Source organism: Melospiza melodia, chromosome 3 (assembly GCF_035770615.1).
Source record: "Melospiza melodia melodia isolate bMelMel2 chromosome 3, bMelMel2.pri, whole genome shotgun sequence".
Lineage (NCBI taxonomy): Eukaryota > Metazoa > Chordata > Aves > Passeriformes > Passerellidae > Melospiza > Melospiza melodia.
Window position 1 is genome coordinate 127,612,059 of NC_086196.1, and position 26,055 is coordinate 127,638,113.

The 26,055-nt window shown below is 40.7% G+C and overlaps 1 protein-coding gene across 5 annotated transcripts in view; it reads right to left on the minus strand.

The window, feature by feature from the left end:
* Window positions 1-23,704, minus strand: part of EPHA7 (EPH receptor A7) — a 180,042-nt gene extending 156,338 nt beyond the window's left edge. For all 5 annotated transcript variants that reach the window (XM_063153027.1, XM_063153030.1, XM_063153026.1 and 2 more), the window contains exons 1-3: window positions 23,409-23,704; window positions 19,312-19,376; window positions 14,447-15,116 (exon numbers count right to left, since the gene is read on the minus strand). In XM_063153027.1, coding sequence (XP_063009097.1) covers window positions 14,447-15,116; window positions 19,312-19,376; window positions 23,409-23,505 — 832 coding nt within the window. In that variant the 5' untranslated portion in view covers window positions 23,506-23,704. The remainder of the gene's footprint in view (window positions 1-14,446; window positions 15,117-19,311; window positions 19,377-23,408) is intronic.
* Between the last annotated feature and the right edge of the window lie 2,351 nt (window positions 23,705-26,055).

Consider the following 26,055-nt stretch of genomic DNA (forward strand, 5'->3'; position numbering starts at 1 on the left):
GATTTATGGCCAGAAGTGAAGGAGCATGGATTAAATGCTCCTTTTAACACTCATGGCTCAAGTTACCTTGCAAGGACTGGGCATAATTCTCAGGACTAGAACTGATAGAAAAACAAATGGGCAGGAAGACATCAAGCTGATCCTCTACAGAAATATGGAGTTCGTAATAAATTGTGTGCAATAATCCCTTAAATATGAAGATAGAAATACAAAATACAGAGGAGGTCACAAAGTTGGGGGAAAAAAAGGCAATCCAACTTAGCAATTCATCCTACAGATGAATGGAAGTAACAGCCACCAAAACTACCTCTCTGCCATGACATGGCATGGCAAAATGGATCAAATTATTTCAGTTCTCCAGTAACGCTTGTTTTTATAATTGAGGGAGGGGATCGGAGAGTGTGTGGGAATCCATCAAGTAAAAAAATCAAACATTCTCTTCTGAAGGAGAGGGAAAAATGGCACCATTTTCAAACTAGCTGCTATAAAGAATAAAAAAAATACAAAAAATGTTTACCTCAGTCATAAAAACAGTAGAAAAGAAAACCCAGTCATAATTCAGTCATAAAATAAAAAGATGTACTATGAAAAAAATGTGTGAAAGTAGCTGAAGTGATTTTTGAAAATACAGCAATACATATATTTCTTGGAATGAGATGTTTATTGCATACAGCCTACTGCAATATAAAATAATGTAATTGTGTGATTGTACACCAAGATTCATGATGACTTTTTTTTCACTACAGGAAGGGAATATTGTCACAGTAATGAGGAAAACACACATTTTTCATATTTGTAGTAATTCCTATTAAACAAACTGCTTTTAGCAAGGACTGCAAGACTGGGCCCTTGCTCTTTGAGTTAATAACAGATGGTTATGACATGGGGCCAATTCCTGTTTTTCTTACTTTCACAAGCAGTCCCAAGGGACTCATTATTATTTATTTTTTTTATGAATAAAGCAAGCAAGATTTTACCCAAGGGAAAACAAGCAGTTTTGCAACAGAAACGTTTGTGGTGTCCTTTTCCACTGGGTAAAAGCAGGGAGCTCTGCCTCATTGCAGGAATACCCTGCCAGCCCCAAAGAAGCATAAAGGAACCCCAGTAGCAGATACTTGGAAGAAACAGAGAAAGAAATCTGGCACACAAGTATGAAATTATAACAGCTCTCAACAGATTTCCCCAATATGTTTCAGAAACTGTTATCAGGGACAGAGATTGGCAAGGGATTCCCAGCAGCACGCTTCTTCCATCTGGAGTGGGTGGAACTGTGATGTCTCCCAAAGCTGGAAGTTACAGGGATTTTAAAGAAGATGAGACAGATCCAATTTTTAACCTACAGAGTCATGTAATAGAGCACAGGAGCTTTGCCTCCATGGATAATCACAGGAAAAGGGCTCTATTCACATGCTCTCCTTTTCAATCACCTTAATGAGCCGCCCTCTGTCTTAGTTAATAACTGTGATATATTTGGAAGCATATTCAAAATATTAAAAAATGAGAAAAAATGAGACATTTTTCATCATTGAGAAAAATGATGAAAAGTAAGTATTTGTGAAGCAGATGCTTATGATATGTTGATGACCAGGCTGTTCACTCACACAGCAAAGTGTCACCTCCCTGAAAGCCTCTACAGCCATAAACCACCATACTCTGTTTCTTTAGCTAAGTACTACCACCACTGTATGAGCAGGTGCCCACCACAAGAAGCAGGAGGAGTTCAGACACACAGGCCACTCAGCTGAGGGTATGTGGAATTGGTATGTGACACATTAAGAGCTTGCTTATACCCCCCTTTAAAAGGAGGTGTGAGGGTGCCATAAGGGTGTCTCCACTTCGCTGAATCTAAATACACTACTGATTCCAGGAGATGCACACAACTGGTATCACTGCAGGTATTTAAAACTCACTTCTGAAGAGATCATAGAGATAGCAAGATTGAAACGCCTCTTCTATATCCGTATTTCAAAATAATTTACACTAGGGGCTGAGGATTTTCTTCTGCCCATGGAAAAAATTGCATTAGTATATATCCATTAGGTAAGCACATATAGCACTCCAAAAAGCAACATAAAAAATATTGCTTCAAGCTGAATGCTTAAGCACCTCCATCATAAACAGAAACAGAATAGCAACCTTTTTAATCTATATTTACCACACTAAAATGAACTTTTCTTAACTGTGCAGGTCCACAGTGCAGGAAAGTGAAGGCTTAACTTAAAAATCAAATGAGTCTAGGACACCTAGAAGGATATCCTTCTTTCAGAAAGGACAGCCCGAGCTTTTTGTGTATGGGGAGCTGATCTGTAATGTTTCTGTGTATTCAGATGACCTGAGCAGGTTGTTTGTGCATAGTCCCAGAACAATGTCCATCAATCAATGTCAACATTCTTCCAAGCTCCACTCTGACTGGCAACTGACAGTCAGTTATCTCCTGAATGTTAATTAATAATGAATACCCTTGTCACTGCTTAAACACATAGAATGTCTTTAAATGGCAGAATTATAAAAGTGGGGTTTGTTTTGTGAGAACAGGTATTGCATTTTCATTTAGTCCTTGTACTAAGGAGAGAAATAAAATCCCTTACTCAGATACTGCACATCATTTGTGCTATCAGCCTGTGCTTTATTTTCTAAAAACCATTCATCTCTACTTGTCATGGAATTTTGAATCTTATCTTCTTGGATACATGATTTTTTACAACAATAATACACAGTACACAAGGACTGTGGCTCTAAATATGACAGAAAATCTTTAAGATAAAAGATCAAAAGTAGGTATGTCATTGTCTCCTCCTATGTCGCATTTGCCCAGGGAAAAGAAAAACTGTTTTAAAAATATGTCATTTCTCTCCCTTGTTTACCAGTATTATTCACTAGCAATTGCACTGACAAGACTTTTTCAATAACAGGACAAGTAGAGACTTATTTTAACTGACAAACAAAAGCAGACAGACAAGCATATACATGATTAAGACAAAAAAATTACGCCCTTTAATCAGAAAATTTGGTGGCATGCAACTAATTATAAGTGTTAAGTAAAGAGAAGAGACAGTCAGAGATCACAGATTGAGAATTCTACTCCATCTGCACAAGGGAACATGATTTTCAGCCCTGATTATGATTTTAAGCACGATACTTTCACACTTCCCAGCATCAGTCTGCAGATGAAATCCAACTGAGATGTCCATAGGTGAGATAATTAGGTGACAATGTGAAGCTTTGGGATTTGCTAACAGTTAAAACAATATCCATTTCCTGTAGTTATCATTTGGAAGGACTTTATCACTACTCTTTTCTTCTAGTTAGTGCCAATAAAACTGACCACACTTTGAAAGATGTCAATTTCTCAATTTCTCTGTATAATGGACAAATGTGCTCTTGCACAGAACAATGTCACAAGTATAATATACTCAGTAAATAATATATTGAATGTTATTTTTTCCTGAAGAGCTACCAATATGGAACAAACCTTTTCAAGAAATTGAACAAAAAAATAAAATGGAGATTTATTTCATTTCTTTACTGTGCAAATAAATCCATCAAGAAAAAATACATTGACATTTTGAAACATGAGAAATCAAATATCTAAGATTCAATGTTTGATATCAGCTAAGAGGCTGTATCATGGGCCTGATCCAAGAAAATAAAATCAAGTAAGAATACCATCTCTTTGAAAGTATTGCAGTCACATCCCAAAACTATCTCTATGTAGAAATTAAAAACAAAATACCAAATATTATCTTTAAAAAAAAAAATCTGTTCCATACAATCTTTTTCTTTCTAGTTACATTTTCTTACTTGATGTTTTAAGACTTCAAACAAAGCTATACATTCTAACAGAAACAAGGGAAAAGATCAATACATCTCCATTTGCTTTGACACACAAACACATCACTCTTATAAGCAAAAAAAGAATAAAAATCAGTAGAACTTTTTCTCCAGTTCTACCATTCACCTAATAAATGCATACATATATACACAATGCTAATAATTAATCAAAACAAATTTATGTCAACATTGGAAACACTAGAGCACAAATAGTGAAGATTAAATGGTTTGTATTTTATATACAGGTCTGTGTGTTACATATATATATATAAATAAATAAATGAAAAAGAAAGCTCATAACCTAAGGCATTGGAATCTGTCACTCCATATGAATGGTTCTAACTGCTACACTACGAGAAGAACAAGTTTCAGCAGTAGTTAATAAAACCTTCTAGCAGTGACTGCATGTTGGTTAAGAGACATGCACACCCTATTTGTAGCAAGAGATGCAAGCTCAAAATCTCCTCAGCAAGAAAAGTAATTGACCTAAGCCTGGATAACATGAGTTGAGTGAGATCATGTAAATATGGCCAGGGACCACAGCCACATGTTGCCCACTCAGACCATGTCCCACAGACAAATTTTTGAACATGCAATTTGTCCCAGCATTAACAGAGCTGAGCCATTTGTCACACAAACTGCCAAACTTTTAGGAATACAATAAACTTCACTTACAAAGCCTCAGTTGCCAACATTCTTTAAGAATTTTCATGGTAGCTAAGCAAGGGCTCCAATATTTTATATTAGAGATTTAATGAGTTTCTCAACACCAACTATATCCCTCTGTGGACACAAACTGATTGATTCAAATATGCACCACACACATTTTTGTTAAATGTATCATTTTTTCTCAAAATATAACCATATAACAATTTAAATAGTTTAGTTAAAAAAAATTTAAAAAAACCAACCTGGTACAATCAGGAAGTAAAAAAAATACTATGTTTACTACCCACAAATTAACATTAGCTGGTAAACTGAGGGATTTGGAGGATTGGAGGTCCCATGTTATTTCAACTTTTCAGGTCAAGTGGATCAGGTCATTAATACAAGCTCCATACAACTCCTGAGTTTTATTTTGATGGTCCATCAGAAGTGGATGAAGGATATCCTGCCCTCTCCTACAAATGGGTCTACACTTCCATAGGAAAATATGCACAATATGTGCATAATATGTTGTGTACAATATGTTATAAGACTGGAAATAAAGCATATACATGGTCATTTGAGAAAAAATTAGGTCTAGCAACTCTCAGGGGCCATTTGAAGTTTAGTCACATTCTGAGGACACATGCAGTGAGACAGAGAAATGGATGTACAGCAGGTCACATGCATATAGCCATATGAGGCCACATGAGGACACCCCTTTAGTCACCTGCCAAACACCACCTGACCCCCTCACATGAGTTTAATCCACTGTGTTCCATCCACTGCAAAATGAACACCAGTCATCTGGTGCTCACACTCCATGACATATCATACTCACTACATGCAAGGAAAGAATAACAACAAGTTATAGCCACTAATTATGCTAGAGATTATATATTTCACCAGTGGGAAATGTACCATCAGTGGAGTTTTAGGGTCCTGCTTATATTCACTTCTCTGTATACATTTATAGCAGCACAATATTGCAATTCCTAAAATTCTAATAAAGCATTCATTTAAATATGTTTCATCAACGTAGAAGTTTCAAGTTTAAGTATATGCTTACACTTACCTAAAGCTTTAGCACTTTCCTCAGTAGGAAAACATCAACATATGATGTTACTCTCATTAAGTTAATAGGATTCTTTCCATTAAATTTTGGGGATGGTGCCTCAGCCTGCAATTCTACAGATAGTTTCCTGCATTAGGCATTACCTCCTTAAAACACTTATAACTTGTTTAGTGAAAAGTAGAAACCGCATTTTTACACTTTCTCAGTATGTTTTTTTATGGTAATACATAGTATCAGAATTTTGTTTTATAAAAAAAAATAGCAGCAGCCAGCCTGCTGTAGACTTACTCCAGCCTCTCTAAAGCCTTAGTGTACTTCACAATTATAACAAAAAATAACTTTTGCATTTATGTATACTAAATGCATTGCAAAATATTAACAGTAATTATGTTTCTCAATCATGTACTTCCCTCTTTTTCCCATCAATCACACACATTTGAGGTATGTACTGGTATCAGATGGTATTAACAATTGCAGTTAATTAGACTTTTACTGGAAAAATGCTTGGTACTATTATTGCAGGAGAGCCATGTCTTGCCAAGAGACACATGTAACTAACCCAAATCATGAAAATTACGAGATTAAAGTATCAAATTACCCTGGGTAAAAAACCCTGATGTTTGCTGGAGATCTGAGCAACTTTATCCTCCTTAAGACAAGCAGCAGGGCCACCCAGCTAAATAAAAATGTACAAATACATGCCCTGACAGGATATAAACTCAAGAAATACAGTATTTGAGCCCAATTCTTACTGCATGCAAGTTTTATACTTGGTTGCCTTTGCTACTCTGAAATAGACTTATAAATTAGCTTGATATTAAGCAAATTTTTCCAAAGAGAATGTATGGTCAAGGAGATAATTTTTCCTAAATGGAAAATCTCTTAATGAAGAAAAATAGAAGGAAAAAAGTGTTACATATTTAACAAACACTCTCCTTTTTGTTGGTGTGTTGTGTTTTTTAGGGAGACTGTGATGTCAGAAGCAGTCATGAATGGAAATGTATACAAAAATACATTCACCAGAGCCACCAGGCACACATTGCTGACGTGTCTGAGAGCAAGAAATGAAACACAAGATTACCACAGTTTCTGCTGAACTATTAACTGGATACTATTCACTTCCACATATAACATATATTTTTCATTATTATTAGGTGCAAGAGAGCTCACTGTGACAGACAGCAGCAGCACAAAGATTAGGAAGTGCACAGGGATAAAAGCTTCTCTCACGAATGTCTTAAATAAAAATGCCTTAAATGCATTTGCTACTGCTGCTGTTTGCACAATAATGCTATGCTACAGAAGAAATTAGACACACCATTCTGTAAATAGGGTTTTTTTAATGAAATTAAAGACAGGTAATGCTGACCTAAATAGTGAACCTGCCTTTTTTTTTATTCTCTTTGATGCCACAGCACTCTGTGAAGGATTACAGTAGAAATCATCTACATTTTTTTCCTGTCAAGTACTTGGCTTTTAATAAGCTCCCTGAATATTCTTTTCTAATTCTTCAAAAAGGAAACTCCTACAAACTGTTTTACTCTCGATTTGGTTGCAGTCTTAAGTTTTTTTATAGAAGTAATAATTATAGTACCTCTAGGAGAGGCAAAAAACAACACAATTAAGTTATATGTATATACTTTTATAGCTTAATATTAAACTTCAAAGAATCCATTTTGACTTTAAAGATAATAATTTGAATATGTTTTATTTGTTTTCAGTCTAAAAAGTGTCAATACACACAGTTTGTTGTGATAAACTGTGTAAAACTTATTGTTTGCAATAACTAAATTAGCATTGCAGACAGAGCTTGCACAGTACACAGCAAGCCAGCTAAGTCAAGAAGCAATAATTAACTTCTTACTCTACAGTACAAGCATATTAACTGAAAACTTACACTAAAACTATCTCCACAGTTTCTCAAATAAAAACAGAAAGATATTCTTAAGGATTTAATACTGCTTAATATATAGGAACTGTTGCTGAGGAGCAAATATTTTCACAATAACAGAGGAAGTTACAGATGCATCAAAATTCAAAACCTAGTCTAGTTAACCAAACATTTTGCCCACATTTTTTGCCCACATAATTTCCTTTTTTTTTTCAGCTTCAGTACCAAACATAGATCTTGCCATATGGTTGTCTCACTTCTTAAATAAAAACCGCAAATTCAGCCCTTAGGTTTCCTTATTTTCAAAGAAAAATTTATACTTTCAACTACAGCCTTCTTGAACAACTTTCAATAGCATTTCACCACAGATATAATAGATGTTTTACAGATACATAAAGTAATTGGGTAAGTAGTTATTAACATGTTCTTCTCTTTTCTGTGATCAGTTGTTCCATTAATTGATCCCTACTTTCAGTTTCTCTGTAACCTACTATTTTATTTTCTCAGTTCCTGAAGCCTTGTTTTCTGGATGGGTTTTGCTTCACTTTTTCTTAAAAAGCTAATAGTCATATTCAATGGAATGCATGTACACTTATGAAACTCCTAATGAGGATTATATGTGACTTCTCCCATTTGTACTCAGAAATTGAAAAATACTTTGATTTATTTTTAGTGGCTAATTCTGAGAGGTTAACAGAAACCCTGGACAAAACCAAAAAACCCACACCAAAACAAACAAATCAAAAAACCCTCTCAGAATTTCCAAGCAAGCAGATTCTTTTTCATGTAGGAAAATTTATTTATACTTAGAAACATAGCAAACTTAGAAAACGATAGCAAAGCCATTAGACGCCTATTGCACCCTTCACAAAAGATTTCTGGGCAGGAAAGTTTGTTTCAGAAGCAAAACGTATGGTTTGGGCAACAGACTTGACAGGATGAGATTCCACTTGTAAATACCAACTAAAGCTTCATTTAGAACAAACAGCAGATACACTTTATGGCTAAGGAGTTAATGGCCCAGCTGTTGAGCAACCGTAGCTAATTCAGCAGTGGCATCCCAGACCCGTAAAACAGACAGTTTTAGTGCTTCTCCTGTAACTAAAGGAGGTATTACTAAAATTCTCTTAAATTTCATTGCTTGTTTTGTTTTCATTTCAAAATCTGTGCACAGCAGTTGATCTGACCAAAAAACCCAAACAACAGCCATGCAGCAAATTTAGTTGAAGAAATTCGTATTCATCAAACCTCAAGTAAAATGCAAAACTAAAATTAATTCCTGGAGACAGCTGAAGCTGGGAAGAGGGGCAGGCCAGAGGGCAGAGGAGAAGAGGCTGGAGAGAGAAAGAGCCCTACATTCAATTCCATTATCCAACAACCTCACTTCTAGGATGTGGGCTCCTGATTGCCCATTGGCATCTGCAATTTCACCTCTTTCAGTTCTTCTGGAGCAAAGCTACTAGTTTATTGGGAACTAAACCTGTCAGTAGCTCTGCAGTTAATTCATTTTAAGGATCACTCTGATGGCATTATCAATGAAAACTAGATGGTTTTGACTGCCTTCGTTACTTATCACTTTGACTTCTCATAATTTTACTTCTCCCATCTCTTTGTCACATTTGGGAGAGAATGTTGTATCACGAAACTATGACTCCCTATAATCAGACTTATCAAACTAATTGAGATACTTCAGGCAAAGCAATGCTACATAAAATCGATTGTGTCTTAGGGCCAAAAGACAACACAGAAGAGACGTGAAACAGATTTTATGAAGCATGAAGGCATCAGTTTGTTTCAGGGAATGGCCAGTCCTGACCAGTGAGAACACCAGCCATTTTGTGTTACTTCATTTGGAAAATACTTGCAAAGAGATCATGTTTAACAGTGGACATAGCTCCTTTCCCTTTCTATCCCCTGTGCTTTCACATCCAGAAAGCAGCTGAAGAACATCAACAAAGTACGTCAAAGAAATCCAAATTACATAAGAGAGACAAATAAATTTGTAAAAACCATCCTCTTTATGAACACTAGACTGTTTTGAAAGGAAGATATAGCAGGAAAATATATATTTGTACCACACCTCCCTGACAAGAAGAGAAGTCAGAAGACTATAGGGTGAATGACAGCCAAAACATTCAACTTTCTACAAATTATAAAAGGGGGCTTGAAGCAGAAATTAAAGCTATTTCATGCTAGAAGCATCTTCAGTAATTCTTGACCATCTAGCTAAAAGGTCTTACTTTCACTTTAAAGTATCTGGTTTATTTTCCGGAACCCTGCTAGGATCCTTTGCAAAGATACCTACCTTTTAAACTTTTTTTTTTAATCAAATAGTTAAGATTCAGCTGTATGTGGTGCCTGATATCATATCCCACTGGCTTTTTTTAAAAAAAGGAACAGAAAACTTATTTAATATGTTAGGGAATAAAAAGAGAAGGAGATAGATGCTCTAGTGTTGAACTTCTACGGGCTTCTGAGAAAATGACAAGACTCAGTGACACAGAGATACCCTCATTCTCTGCTCAGGTTCAATTAGCTGAAACTAATTACATTCTCTTCCCTAGAGTAATTTTGGAAGCAAATGGAAGAAAGGTAACTCTTCTTCAAAAGAGGAAACATTTAAAGTCCTGATGATATAAATGCCATTGAAAAGTTTTCTACCATTTTCCCCATCTTCACAAAGCAAAAAATTTTCAAGTTGAAAATGCAGGAATGTCAGCATAGGTTACTTAAGCTGCAGGTCACCCACATCTTCTGTGACACACACCCTGAGCTGAACTCTACACCCAATTCACAATATGTGCAACCTGGGCTTTTGGGAAGCACAGTAATATTTGTTTTAATTACAACTTATTCACATTCCCATCTTAATTCATTGTCCTCTATTAATAAATGTGTGGCACATAAACTCCTAAATGGAGTAACATTAAAAAAGAAAACACACGAGAAAGAAAAAAAAATGAAAACCAAGGGAAAAAAAACCAAAAAAATAAAACAAAAAACCCAAAGAAAAACAAACCCTGCAACCACACATACTTTACCGCAAATACATTGCACATAAGGCAAATTCAGTTTCTGGATCTGTTATCAAGTAATATCTCACAAAGCAAAGAGATAAAATGTTTGTCCCAAAAAGAAAAAAGAGAAGGAACAGAAGCAGCTTGCTCTTTGGCACAGTGTATAGCACTTGACAAAGTTTGGAAAGAAAAGCCTGTAGCTCCCTTTTTACCTCACCAAGACAAAATGTACAAATAGCTATAATCCCCTCCTCATTTGGAGGCCAATAAAACAACTGCTAATGCATACAGTATCATAATAGGTTTAACAGTAAAATGCATCCATTTGGCTTTCCCTAGGAATTTGATTTTTTGGACTTGGTGACCAGTGATTTATGCAATTTCTCAGTTCAGTAATTATTAAGAGAAGCTTCATACCTTCTGAAATATCACTCTACTGCTCTGATTGAATAAACTTAATTCTCTCCCTCTCCACCCCCAACTAACATGAAACAGATGTAAAATACATTATAGTAGAAGCTCTCATAGAATTATTTTCACCTTCAAATATCAATCACTGATCACAGTGTATTCCTTTACATGCATAACATATCAAATGAACTCCACTGTGAGAAAAGTCCAAGCTAGACCTATCGGGAGTCCACCACAGTTACCGAGAAGTCCATTGGCTTTTTGTGGTTGGGGTTTTTTTGCTTGGTTGGATGATGGTTTTTTGGTTGACTGGATGGGGATTTTTTCCACAATAGATGCACTATATAGTGTTAGAAGAAGTAAATACATGTAAGTACCTTTCTGGTACTGCTGCTAGGTACCCTTCAAGATAATAATTTAAAATGTACGATTTCCACACCTAAGTCTAGTGCTACAAACTCCAGATCTAAGATCAACACTCAGGAAAGAGTCTCCTTGTACATAAGCAAAACAATCTGCAGCTGAAAGTTCAGGGGCTCACCTGGTTTCCTCATGTTCTCATGTTTGTTTCGCACAGCTTTAAGATTTTGCTTTAAATTGCATTTGTCGGCTCTCTGAAATTTGGCTCTCTTACGTATGTTTTAGACCACTGAGGTCACAAGGATTCTTTGGCACTTGTACAGTGAGAAGTAATTGGTGTACATTCAAAAGGAAAAAAAAAAAATAAAAACTCAGTTTGAAAGATCAAGCAATGAAGAGGGAACACAGGAGACCTTATTTTCCAGGTTACGTGTTTCACCACTCACTATTGTTTTCTTCCTTATCCTTCCAAGCACTACAAGTTACTTACATTCATTAAAAAAAAAAAAAATAAATGCATCCAGTGCAGAGTTGTGTATAAATCAAAATTCAATTGTTTTAGTATCTGAACTCAATAAATTTCACAAACAGGAGAGGACCTGTATGCAAAAGGAACACATTATTCAATCACAGACAGCCAATCAAGCTAGCGTAACACAAATGAAAATCCCTGCTGAGTTACAGGCTGAAGAGATATTTGGAACTACAATGTGGTCATCTACTTCTGCCTTTGCTACAACAGGTAAGGTATTATTCTGTATCTTTAAAAGACAATCCTACTGTGCTAATTCAGCAGAGCTTTAGCAAGTGTGAGAGAAGAATCACAGACGTCTGCCCATCCTGACAGAGCACAATACTTTCTGCCCTGAGTAGTCCCAAAGAAGTCACACAGCATGCCAGGTACAAAGTATTTGCAGAAGTGAGCCCTCAGACAGGGCTACAAAAGCTCTGGGTTAAGGAAGCACACACCAACTTGCTTCCTCTTGATCTGTTACACAGCTTGACAGTAACAGATAGCCAGTTGCATTAGTGTCAATGTACAGATAAGTTCCTCTCAATATCTGCCACAAAAAACAGACGCCGTATCAGTGTGCCAGCTGCATTATCGGTCACTACATAGCTGATCATACTCAATAACATCCTCAGCCCAGACAGGACACGCAGACACAATTACAAGCGTGTGCCACCGTCACCCAGATCGGTCTGACTCGGAGCTGCCGCCTCGGCGCGCACTCGACGAGCGCCTGCCCGCCACCTTTTCCCTCTCCAACACATTAGCCTGCCTCAATATGGGGCCAGAGTTTGTTTTGAAACTCTTAACAGGATCACTGAAAGAAAAGAGGAAAAATACCATAAATGATCCCCTGGACTGCTTCCAGAGTAGCGTGTTCTCCTAGCGATTGCTTTGGAAGCAAGCCAAAAATAGGAAATGTTCTTGCAAATGAGCACGCCACCAGGCTCAAGTACAAGTTATCATTTAATTCTTTTGTCAACATCAGTGCGGTTAGAAATTAGGAAGCCTGTTCAAAAAACAGGTTACTTGAATTCCAGTCACCAAACATCAATTTCTTCTCTATCCATCCCTGCCATGCTCACTCAGCTCATGTCCCCCACTCCCTTCCTAACATACATGGGTTTTTTTGGGATATTTTCTCTCCCTTATTGAAAGTCAAATAAAATTAGTATATTAATTACATAAAAGATAACTAGGTCTGTAATCAAGAGCAAATTAACTAAAAAAAGGAAAAAAATCAGTCACTCATAAAAAAAAATCTAAAACCTCAGCACAGACTTCTACAGGACACAGCACTTAATATTTTTAACAGACCTCTAATACAGTCTACTGAACAGTTTTGCCGGGGCAGTTTTTCACATTACAATTACTCCTAATGAGATCACCCTCTGCAGTGTTTAAGACTTCATCCTTTCCCAACAGAACAATGAAAGATTTGTGTGGAGCTACAAAGACCTCAGATCAACTCCACTCACTTCACCTTCTCCTGAATTTCCTCATAGGAACTCGTCAAAAGCAGAACTGTGTTTTTTCATGTGGACAAACTATTAATAAAGAGACTCATTTACTTTTTTTTTAGGATGTCCCAAACCCTCTACAGTTTCTGAAGTCTTCATCAGACTGAGGCACCTCAGACTTAGTGAGCACTGCCAGTTTTGTTTTTGAGATGATGTAAATTTCTTCTCTTCACAGATTTCTGGGGGCTCTTCAACTTTTTCACTTACAGTATTTCTCATCAACTAACATCTGCCTATCTTGCAATAAACAAATGGTGACAGAACTCCTTGTATCATCTTGTGATAAAAATGATAGACCTTGTACCAAAAAAACTGCAGATTCTCTTGTTCTCACTGGAAGTAAAGCAATAAAATATTTTTTCTCATGCTAAGCAGAAATGTCTTATGCCTATAGCCCCAGTAACAGCAAGGCTAGGGGTAAGTATAATTCTAGGAACATGGTTAACTGAATTAGTCTTGAATCAGGAAATACAACTCTGTACTGCAAGTCTCTGATCTGCTAGTATTTTAAAATGATCACAATGATTCAACTGAAAGCCAAAAATTTAGAGTGAGTTTTGTGCAAAAAAAATAATAGAAAGGATATCATACTTTATTCTGAAAATTTGATATTCTATTTGAAATATCTGTCTTGCATTTAGTTTTACACACTTGACACAAACCTCTAGCTCAGTTTTGATTTTGGGTATATTCTTCCCCTTACTACCCACACCCATTTTGTCTACTGCATCCATTTTAGCTTCCTTATAATTATGTGAAAGAACAAACTGTTTACCTACTCATACCTGACGTGATTGCTACAATGTTCTGCGATAGGTATGATTTATTCAGCCTTACCAAAAGGTACAAGAAACACATTAATCAGTTAATAATTTTAGTCCCGAACCTGTCTTTATACTTACGACTTCAACCTTTTTCTTTAAATTTAAAACTGCATTGTGCAACCACTGATTTTCATAATTAGACAGACTGACTGATTTAGATTAACCAGCATGAACTTCACAGATTGAGGATCTGAAGACTTTAAAAGCAGACTGATGATGCATTTCTCTTTAAAAAAAGAAAAAAAAAAAAGAAAAAAAAATGAAAACAAAAAAAAAAAACAAAACAAAACAAAAAAAAAACACAACCTAAAAATCTGGTAGATCATGACCTACAATTTACAGCAAGTTGTGGTTTACTTACGTTCACACGTGTCTCCTTTCTGCTGGTATCCTGCTTTGCAGATACACTTTCCAATAGGCACTAACCACTCTCCCTCCGCGCTACAGTGCATCTTCGGAGAGTTCTCCGCCTCCTCCTCCGCGCTGCTGACACAAGTTCCTCGCACTTCAACTAAAGAGGAAAACTCTGAGCCAGTCACTGTGTCAGGAAAAATAGCTAAGTTCTCAATGATGGACCAGCACTTCTTGTAGTAGACTTTGACAGAGACCAAAGCAATGCAGGCCCCTACGTCCTGAAACGCAAGATAGAATCCTTTTTTGGACAAAGGTCCAATTTCTCTCACCTCTGTGTTAAGTTTCATTTTTCTCTCCCCAAGATCACCCTGGGTAAAACTTTCATCTGCTGCAATAGTGTCTATTTTTACATATTGGTTTTCTCGGATACTCCTGCCAGTGTCGTAGTCTGTTTCATAATAATACAAGTTAAAAGTTTCTTTACAAGTCCCCAGAACTCCAGGAAGACTGTTACAATCCCTCAGAGTGAATTTCAGTTCTACAAAAATCCTTTGTGCATTGCTTTTTGCAATCCAGTTAGTCCGAAGCCAGTTGTTTTGGTTTGATTCCATCACCTGGCATACCTGGTATGTTCGTATAGGAGTGTAGTTTTCATCCAGTCCACTAATTTCTTCCCACTAAAATGATAACAAACAGTTAGTAATAAACAAGAAGTATATCACCAGTTGTAACTACTGAGTATTTAAAAAAGTTTTGCACAACTCACATTTCCCTTCTTTTTAACAGTAAGTTGTTAAAAATACTGTTAGGCACCTAAATGAAGAAATATATATTAATGCAGGAGTTGGCTCTCTCTCCCTTTATGTTTTTCCCACATACAACTTCTAAAAATCATTGTCATATCATGGGCATAGTTGAAATGGGCTTCAGAAAAGGCTGTTTAACATACCAAGCTCTGATTTCACCCTGCGCTCACACACATTTCTTTAATGTCACAATGGTTTTTGAGTGAGCAAAGAACAAAAGGTGTGAGGCAGCTTCTCTTCCAAAGAAACCTAATGTCAGTGAAATCTTAGAAACTGAAATTACTTAGCATTAAAGTACATAAAACTCGTGCATATACAGCTTCCAGTGAAACTTGCAGTTGTATAGAAAGCATGGGATCAGGTCCTGAAACTCATGAGTCAGATGATTCTCACCCTATGTGATCGAAGTGGCATAGAAAGAGGGCAAGAGAAAATTGACAGAATTAAAATTCTGAAAGAAAGAAAACATTTTAGTTGTCTCCCTTTCTTTCAGTGTACCTTCTGCTTTATTTACAAACTGAAAACGTAAGTAAGCCACTGTTTATCCAGGGGCTGCAACCCTATTAGAAGGGGCAAACTTCATTTAGCTGGGAGTTCCAATGAACCATGAGACTACATACAGAATTACAAACAACCTGTATGACTGAAAGCTCTCTGGTTCAAAGCCTGAGTTTTGTTGATTCTCTCTCTTTAAGTTACCAACTGTGTAACGAGCTGGTAAGCCTTTAACAATCCCAGAGTCTTTAACAGCCTTTGGTAGCGTGGGAATTTGCACCTCCAGCAATGGCAAACCTTCCACTGAAATCAACCAGGCAGATCTGCCCAGGTGTAACCAAAACAATCCTCCTCTCTCACCTTTTTTCACATTTCTTGTAACATTTCAGTGCCTGCAGAAACTGCAGCTGTAGTAAATTAGAGGAGGGGGGTGAGCTATCGTCACCCCAGGATGCAGGCAGCCATGACTTCTCTGGATGGCACTCAGCCCTCTGGCCCCGTGTCAATAATGCACTTAAGCTCACGCTTAAGATCAGTGACTGTACTTATGAGCTTAATGGTAAGCACATGCTTAAGTGCTTTGTGGGACTCGTATAGTCGGCACCTCTGCAGGAGAGAGCATCCACTGACATTCCTCATGCCGGCAACCAAGCACGGAAGGCACTGGCTTCCCAGATCAGGAGCCACACAGTGCACATTACTCTGCAAGCCTATTTGACAGCAAATGAGACCATTTTCACGTTGTTGTCTGTTTCAGGAAAAAACAGATGTGGCTGAATTGATGCTGGAAGTTATCACCACAAAATATATCACAGCTGCAGATGCTGAAATGCACAGAAGTTGTAAATATCAAAGCGCATTTCAAGGACCTACAGTTAATATAGATGAGATATATACAGTGTTATATATTATATGCATATGGAATTAAATTATTGAAATAGATTATTAAATGCTCATGGAGTTAACCGAAGTGATTGCATATGGAAGAGTATTAACCTCTGAACAAAAGAATGTCCATCTTCATAACAGATTTATTAGAGCTAAATGAGTAATTTCTTTCACCTCTATGAGAGCTAGAAAAAACAGGACCCTGGACTGAGAGGGTTTTGGCTAGATTACGATAATAAAAAACATCTCCCCATTAAAAAAAAAATCCCATCAAGATGACAAAAAAGGCATAAAGCCTAAAATTTTGCCAGGTAATGCTAAGTCCTTTGAGGTTTCTTTGAGATGGTTTTGGGGTTTTTTTTGTTTTACATTTTATCTTGTGCAAGTAATCTTCCCTTAAAACACCAAGCCAGATTCTGCAAGGAGCTATTCAGTAAGACAATGCATTCCATCTTTGACATGAAAGTGACTCTCATGCATCACACAACAAACTCTGTCTCCTTGAGTTTTGATGTAGATTGCTCCACCAAAACAAATTCCCATTTCTCCTCAAAAAAAGCAACAAACAAACAAAAAAAGGCAACAAACAAAATACATTTTACAAAATCAACCTAGTCTTCGTAATACAATGCAAATGAGTTTTCTCAGAGTCAAAATCCTACTACATGAGACTAGCTGGCATCAAAGAGATTCTTATTTTTACAATCAAGGGAAATAATACATTTCACACAAGAACCACTACTTTTTCTGATCCCTAGCATTAAGCACTGGAACTATTTTTCCATATTTTGCCAAAGCAAAAAAATTAGGGAAATGTGATTTTGATGCAATTATGCAATCAGAGTGTCTGCAGCAAAAAAAAAAATCAGTACTTCAAGATGTTTTCACCTATGGCAGGTGAGGTCACCATTCATTGAAGTTTTCTTATAGTGAACAATTTCACAGAAAGAAAACTCCACTTTTCTTTGTCTTACTGCAAAATATGGTGGTATACATGCAAATCTGTTTGAATATGCCCTGTTCTATTGGTTTCAATTTATGGTATTTTAACTTCTTCGTTATCCTAACAGCGTTAAATGTAGCATTTGCAGTTGAATGAGGCATTTAACGAGTGTCTGACTGATATATTCTCTACTGTGATTAAGCAGTAGTTTCTTTCAAAATTTTCTGTGCTCATTCCCATGAAGTCTTTATTGCATAGTAAATAATTCAGTAATTAAAATTATAAAAACATTTATTTTCAAAATTACATTATTAAAATGGTACTTTTATGTTAATTCACAGACAACTTTTTCTGAACACTTCCACACATGCAAATCTAGCAATTAGTTTTGATTCACTTTTAATTTGTCATTGAAATTCACTTCTACCTCTGAAACTCGCTTTTCACTATTTGTTGAACTGGACTCTCCTTTCATCTTTCAGTATGATGATGTGCAACACGTGCTGACATGTCTTTCATTATCTACAGGCTAGCTTAATATAAGTGCCACCAAGGTAATCTTCCAAACTCCTCTGGCAAAGGCTTTAATCAGTGCAAAACCTTAATGCTGAGGTTATTGGCCATCATACACACTGAGCCCATGTTACATTCCCTCTGAAGTCCTTAGATTAGTTCCCAGTTTATGCTTGTATTGATACTACAATCTTGCTTTTAAAGAAAGACACTTCCACATTTTCATTCTTCTTATTTAAAGGATTTGTTACACTTTTATATCCCTACTTACACTTCACGCTCTTCTGGGTCCAGATTTCTTAATGAACTGCAGATTAAGGGACTGATCCCCCAAGTTCTTGTTCATGCAAGGCATCAGATTCAGCAAGACTGTGCCCATGAGCAAGAACTGTCCATGTAATTTATGATTTGTCAGACTAAGTTCATGTAGGACTGAGTTAAGATAGGACAATATGTCCATTATATCTTTCTGAAAATGTTCTTCCTCAAGGCTTGAGGAAGTTTTTGTAACACTTTTAATTCAGACTGAAAGCAGGATTTTCCAACTTTATATATTTAATAAATAAGACAATAAAACTGATGTTTCTAAACATCTCATTTTTATAATGGTGTAATTTACAATGGTACATTTAATAGAATGCCAAAAGATTAATTTGTACACAAGCTGGAGATGGCCTTAACCACATAATTCATGCCTAGTTCCAGATATCAAGCTCCTCAAGGCTTGGGGATGTTTCAAGTTTGGAATGTCATTTCAAACACATCTGCAGTATAAATGTTTTTATTTTAGAGCACTTCAATCTGTGCTATTCAATTACAAAGAAAACATCGTAAACAAATTTATGATCACCCATTCTACAGAAAATGAAAAACATATTTTTAGAAAGTTTCCACACAGAAGCAGATCTGTTGTTAGTAAGGGAAGAAAAAAAAGTGATTTAAAATACTGTGTTACAAATATACAGTGTAATCCTTTGTACAGCACAAAGAAATACACTACAAAACAAAAAAGTAACAAAAGTTTCCAAAGAGCCGCTTGCTTTTAATTGGCTTGTACATTTGTACAGTGTAACCTGAAGTTTCATTCTAAAAATGAAGAAACCATAAACACTTGGTATGATTACTGAGAGAAATATGAGGGGGAACTAGTTTAAAGCAGGTCTTTCAGCTGTTTCGATAAACTGACTACTCATCTTTAGGAACTTAAGTTTTGCCTGCAGTACTTACCCCATTGGGAGGAGAGGAAATCCATTCCAACTCTGTCTGTTGTGCTTTAGAGTCCAGCAGTATTACTAAAAAAAGGAAAAAAAATGAAAATCCACAGCTTGTTAAACATAACACGGGGGGGTTTAAAACTAAGGAACAAAAGACAAATTTTAAAAAGTGATAGAATTAACATAATTTTTGTACGGATTAATATTTCTTTTTCCTATTGTTAAAAAAATTAGCTGCAACACCAACTGGCTATTTATTTGTAAACAGACAAATGATTGTCTACAATTCACATAGAAGCAGATACACATATCTGCTTATACATAAGAGTAAATACATAAATCTTTACAATTTCATTGCTTAAAACAAAGTGAGGGGTTTTTAGTGCTCTGAAGTGCTATTAATCAGTCATTAAGATCCATGCTCCCTCCCTCTCCTTTTTCATAAGGACATTTTCCATATGCTGGTCATTACAATCAGCTTAAAGCACACAGACATTTCAACACATTTTCAAGCTGTTTTATACAGGACCAGTCTATACCTCGCTGAGAGTCACATTGAAAAAGCAATGATCTTTTTTGAGTGTCAAAATGAAAATACTTTCACAAGTATTTTTATTTCACAGGTAATAGCAATAATTCTGCAAATAAATGATGACCAGGAATAGAGAAAATAAAAGACTCTGCAATTACACCTCGCATACACAAAATCAGACTAATTCACTTTATGGTAATAGCATCCTAAAATCTTCACATTATAGTGACATTTATTTACAGAAAGACATCAGTTCTAGCAGCACCACAACTATTTTTAGCTAAATGTAACCCTACCTCCAAAAGTGGTTAATCACAGCCTAATAAACCAGCTCTTTAGTAGCATTCCTAATTTGAAGCTACTCCATATACCTTTAGCTAATAGGCTATTTATAACTTCATACACAGCATTTCTGTGCTGTCTAAGATATTTAGATGTGTGACTTAAGACTGTAACTTGAAGCAACTTTTGCAGGTCTAACAAAACAGTTTTAATTCTAGCTTTGGCCCTTTCTCCAAGGAGAATTTAATACAAAATTACAGTGAATTACTAAAAAGATGCCTAAAAATTCATTCAGCAATACATGGAATGTTAGCTGAACACAAAAAGGTAGCTTCAAGGCCTGTATTTCAGTAATGAAGTGGAACTACTCATTAAGGAAGTTTGATAGTCTCCCTCTAGAAAGATTACCTGCTTATGTCATTAAGGTTGGATTCAAGGGGCTTTACTTTGTAACACTTTCTATAGAAAAGCAGGTGGTGTATGCGGCGGCTTGTTAAACAAGAACATTTATAATGGTCCTGGAAAAAAAAGGTACCACCAAAAATGTAACCGTTTCAGCACCAGCAGGCTACGGCTGCAATTCATTATACTTTTTATTTGGCAGTAATTCTCCATCACGTAGCAACGGGTGAGCACATCAGAGAAAGAAAAGATAACAAGCAAACAAAACAAACAAAAAGAAAACTCACAAAGAAACAAACAAAAAGAAACTCCAACACAGAAACCCCTGCTCAGCAAACACCCCTTGTAAAGAAATCGTGGCGTTCCTTCTGGCATCCAGAGTTACCGGGGAAGAGCTTCCCAAGCCAGCGGCTGCTCCCTGCGCGGGGCGACCCGCGGCTGTCACGGCTCGTTCAGCAGCGCGGGGAGCGATGCGGGGGACGGCGCCGCGCCCCGCGCCCCCCGCCGGCAGCCGCCGGGGCTCCGCAGCGTCCCGCGCAGGCAGCGCACCGGGAGCGCACCGGGAGCGCACCGGGGCTCTGCGCGCTCCCTCCGCGGGAACCTGCGGAGCGCCAGAGGAGGCGGAGAGGCGGCGGGCGAAGCGCGGCTGCGGGCAATGGGCTCAGCGGGGCTCCGGCAGGCGGGGAGCAGCGGCCTCTCGCCTCCGCGGGGAGCCGCGCTGGGGCTCCGGCGCTGCGCGGAGCTGCGCGCAGGCGGCCCCGCCCCCGCGCCGAGGAGCGGGGCTTGGTGGCCGAGCCGCAGCGGAGCTCCGGTGCCGCGGCCGCCCGCGCCACAGCCCCGACAGCCGCGGCTTTGGAGGAAGCGCCCGGGACAGCGGCCCCAGAAGGGAGCCCCGAGCTCCCGCAGGCACGGAGCGAAGGGACAGACAGCCCGCCCAGCTCCCCGTGTCCGCCCCGGACCCGAGGGTGCTGGCCGCTGGCAGAGGGCTCCGCAGGTACCGCGGTCACTTCCTCGCTTAGAGAGACAGACGGACCCTGCCCCGTTCCTCTCTAGCATCTCACCGCGGCTTCTACTGAGCTACAGAAAGGAAACTCGGAAAACTTTCCAGCCTTTTACCCCTCCCATCCCTTTTCCGTACCCAGCGGGGAGGGTTAGGAAACCACGCGGGGCTGCTGCCACCACCGGCGGGGCCGGCGGTGAAGCTGCAAAGTTACTTTTTTGTTGTTGGTATTTTGTTTTGTGTTTGTTTTCTTGTTTTTTGTTTTTTGTTTTTTTTTTTTTTTTTTTTTTTTTAATTCGCTCTTTTTTCCGCGAGAGTTTTCTGCGCTTGCAGCAGGTAGCCGCTATCAATCCCTGTCTGCCGCTCGCCTCCTCCTGACCCTCCTTTGGCTAGGTGATTTTCCCCGAATATACAGACATTATACACGCACGCTCATAGGTATAGATGCATATATAACCACCCACCACGTATAACACAGGAAAAGCCGGGATAGGCTACCAGTGGGAAGCACCGGCGCAGCTCCGAGCACGGAGCAAGCCCTTCGAAGGGCAGAGCGGGGCAGGCAGCCCGCACCCTCCCCGTCCACCGCCCGGCGCTTCTCCTCTCCCCACCCCATGGCTACTGCTTAGTGCTCCCCGCGGGAGGGTTTCTGTGCTTCACAGCCCCTCCGAATAAACTTTCGAAATGCTGCCACGGAAAGGCTCCTTCTTCTTTCCCTCTCTAATCTCGCCATCGACTTCGTCTTTTAAGGGCAGAGTACATTTTAATTGAGGGATTTTTTTAAAGCTCCAAATGATATTTTATTGCATGCCAGAGGTTTAATGAAAAATACTGACGCATCCAGCTGAGGCGGGGGGGAGGGAACCCCAAACGCATACATATGCAGAGGCACCGAAAATGCCCTGCCTTCCCCTTCCCATGTCATGTCGTGTGTGTCTTCATTCCCCCCCCCCCCCGAAGATGGAGACGGACCTTCGCCTTCGGCTGTCAAGCGCGAGCAGGGCGCTCCTTTAAATCATTTCGGATTTTCTCAGCGTGAAAAAAGAGACTCCCAGATGGGCTTTGTGAATTGATTTTAAACACCTCCATCAGGCTCTGATACAAAACTGACGGATTTGTCTCCGTGCGCGGGGGAAACAAATGCGCGGGGTGCGCCTTATACAGATACCAGTATAGGACTGACGAGAACGGGGAAGCTCCGTTGTGCTACGCAGAGGGTGTAAGAAGCCTAAACCTCTCTCCAGCGATGCCGGGGGAGAGCACACACACTGCAGGCACACTAAGCCGGGCTGTATGTATCCTCTAAATACATGTCCAGCCTGCACGGCTGGGACGTGCCCAAGGGCACCCCGATGCTCCTGTCCGCGATGTGTGCCCGGCCCCGCTGAGCCGGAGCGCTGCAGGCCCCCGGCGGGGAGCGCCCCGCAGCCCCAGCCCCGCGCCTCCTACCGAGCGTCCCGAGCCCTGGAACTCGGCCCTCAGCCCCTGCCCAGGGAGCGGCGAGGCAAGCCGCCCTCCCCGCATCTCCTCGGCAGGAGCAGGGCTAGCACGGGAGAGCGACGCTCCCCGGCGCGGATACCCGGGATACCCGGGCCGGGAGCTCTCCCAGTCCCGTTCCTCCCATCACGTGCGAATGCCTCGCAAACCTCATTCCTGGGAGCAAAGGCAGTTGTCCCGGTCCCTCACACATACACACGCACAGCCCCCAATGAATGCCGTGCTTTTTTCTCCCTCCCACCTCACTAAAAAGTCTTTTTAATTTATTTTTTTTCCTGAGAGGGGGGCTGATAAGCAGCTGGCAGGGGCAGAAAGGTCCCCTACTGAGCCATCAAACAGACTTCGTGGGCAAAAGCAATAAATAAGCTCAAACTTTTTGTTTTCCGCATCACCTTACCTTCTTTTGCAGCCTGTGCCTCCCCCGTGTGTGCAAAGCGGAACAGCCAGACGGAGCACAAAATAATCCAAGAAGGGAGCCTACTTTGGAAAGCCATGGTGCAGGAGCGGGGTGATTATATATTTCTAGCTCTCTATTCCTAGACACTGCCACTGCCGCCGCTTGGTGGGTGCTAGAGGACGGTGGAGAATTTGCTGTGCTAGTCTGTGGCTCGGCGCTCCCTCCCTCCAGGCTGCCTTTCTCTCTTTCGCCTCCTTCGCCTCCGCGCCGCTGCCCGGCTCCCGCACCGGGCCGGCCGCCCGCCAGCCCCGACTGCAGCCCGGCCGCCCGCGCCGCGCGCCGATAATATCAATGAGGGCAAGGGGGCGGGGCCTCAGCCGTGGAGCGGCCCGTCCCTCAACGTGACTGACAGCGCCTCCTGACCAATCAGCAGCACCTATCGGCTGTCGGCGGGCCGAACCGCCCCCTGAGTCGCCGCGGGCAGGGGGGCGTGGCCAGCGGCGCTGGCCAATGAGCGCGCGGCGGTGTCGGGTGTCTGCCGGTGCCGGGGAGCCGCGGGCTGCAGCGCCGGGACGGAGGGGCTGAGGCGCGAGCGGGGCGCCGAGCCCGGGCGGCTGCCGGCGCTGTCCCGCACGCCTGGGAGCGGCTGCCCGGGGCGTCCTGCCAGCGAGGGGACACCCGTGCATCCCTCCCCTAGGGTTCCCTGTGCTCTCCCCGTGTCGCAGCCGCCGGGGTAGCGAGGGAGAGGGGTCCCGGCCAGGTCCGGCCTCTGTCCGAAGCCGAGCAGCCACCGGCGGGTCCCCGCGCTGCTCCTGCGCGGTGCCCGCCCGTGGCCGGGCTGAGCGCGCACCTGGGTCGCTGCCACAGAAAGGGAAACTTGGGCAGAAGCTGCGGGATGGTTCCCCGAGACAGCCCTGCCACGACAGCCAAGTTCCTCGGGGCTGACATCACTGGGGATCCCTTCCCTCTGTTGCGTTCGTGTTTTCCGCCCCGTGTCTCCGGTTTGCCCCAAATATGAAGAACAGGTTAATGGCAATATAGATACTGTGTGGGGAGGGAAAGGAGCGGCTGCTTCCCCCCTGCCCTCTCCGGGTGTAACCTGAAGCGCGTGTAATCCTCTAACAACGAGACAAATAGGAGGGGGAGGGAAAAGAAAAAAAAGTGAAACCCGAGGGGGAGAGGAACTTGCCAAATCTCTCTTGTCAGGGCTCATCCTGCAGACTGGGAGAGCTTTTGCCGGGGATCCATCACGCCCCCACCCCTCCGCTTTCCTTTCTGCGAACCCACGCCTCGCTCCTTCGGAGTGAAACAACTGCGGGACACACACAAGAACTTACCGCTCCCCCCCGAAGGAGGCCGCGGAGCGGAGCGCGGCGCCTCGGTGCGAGCGCTCCTCTCCCGGGCCGCGCCGGGGCCGGGGCCGCGCAGCCCCCGCGGCGAGAGGCGAGAGGCGGCGGCCCCGCTGCGCTCCCCGCTCCGCGCCCCCTGCTCGGCCCCTGCCTCCTCCGCCTCTGTCCCGCGCAACCTCCCCGGGGCCGGGGCCGAGCGGCATGGACCGCGGTTTGTGCTGCCCCGCTAAAGGTGCATGGTCGTGTCCTTTCGAAGGATAGACGCTGCGATGTAAACAGAATTAGTGACTGTCGTCTCGGAAGCAAGCGAAGGCAGCGAAGAGGCAGGGGTGTAACTGCAATTCGGTGGCAAGATTGTGCGAGAATCTCAAACGCGCCTTGCGTAGATGCAGAGCCTCATATAGAAAATGTTATGCCATAAATGGGAATATAAATTGGGGGGGAGGTTTGTTTGTGGAACCTTTAGGTAGATAAGACAAAATTAGAATTACTACTACAAATAATAGCAATATTGTAGTGCTCAGCATTGACGGATAAACAGCCACCATACTCCGGGCTTTGAGCGCTTTCCCTGCGGGCTCCTTGTGACTTCCGAGAAGGGTGTAGTGAGAGGCTCCAAAATACGCTGTATTTCTTTCACTTGCTGAATAATTAATATGGCTTAGAATATGACAGTTTTTGTGTTTCATTCAGAATGCTCTGTTGATAGTTTGGATACCATGATAAGTGTAGGCATAGTGCAGACTCTTGGTTTTCTCATCCTCTGCCGTCTGTCATACCCATCCTCATGCATGTGTGCTTAGAAAGGGGAGCTGTGCAGAACAGTGAGTAGGCTTATCTTCTTTTTAAAAGGCTGTTTTAAATACATGCAGGGATTTTGTGACTTCTTGGCAAATTTTCACGGGTGAAGTTAGTTTTCACATTGCATATATTGTAACAGTGATTAACGAAGATGTAGGAAGTCTTCAACCTAGTTAGTCCTCCACAGTTTCCTAGCATGAAGTGCTAGCATTTATTATGTCACTTAGCCAAAAAAGACAATTTTCACCCCAAAGAATGTACTGAAAAAATTGCACTGAGGTTTTGAATGACTATGTTTATAAAAATGTAGAAACTTACTAAATGGAAATATTTACAGGAGAAAGGTTTAAATGGTAACGAGGTGTCTTCCTGTCTTGCATATATTATTAGGCCAGACAATTATTTTTAATGTCACCTGCATTTATACAGATTAAACTGTACTATTTTATATAATCTAATATTGTATGTGTATGATATATGTATCAGATCATGCGCAT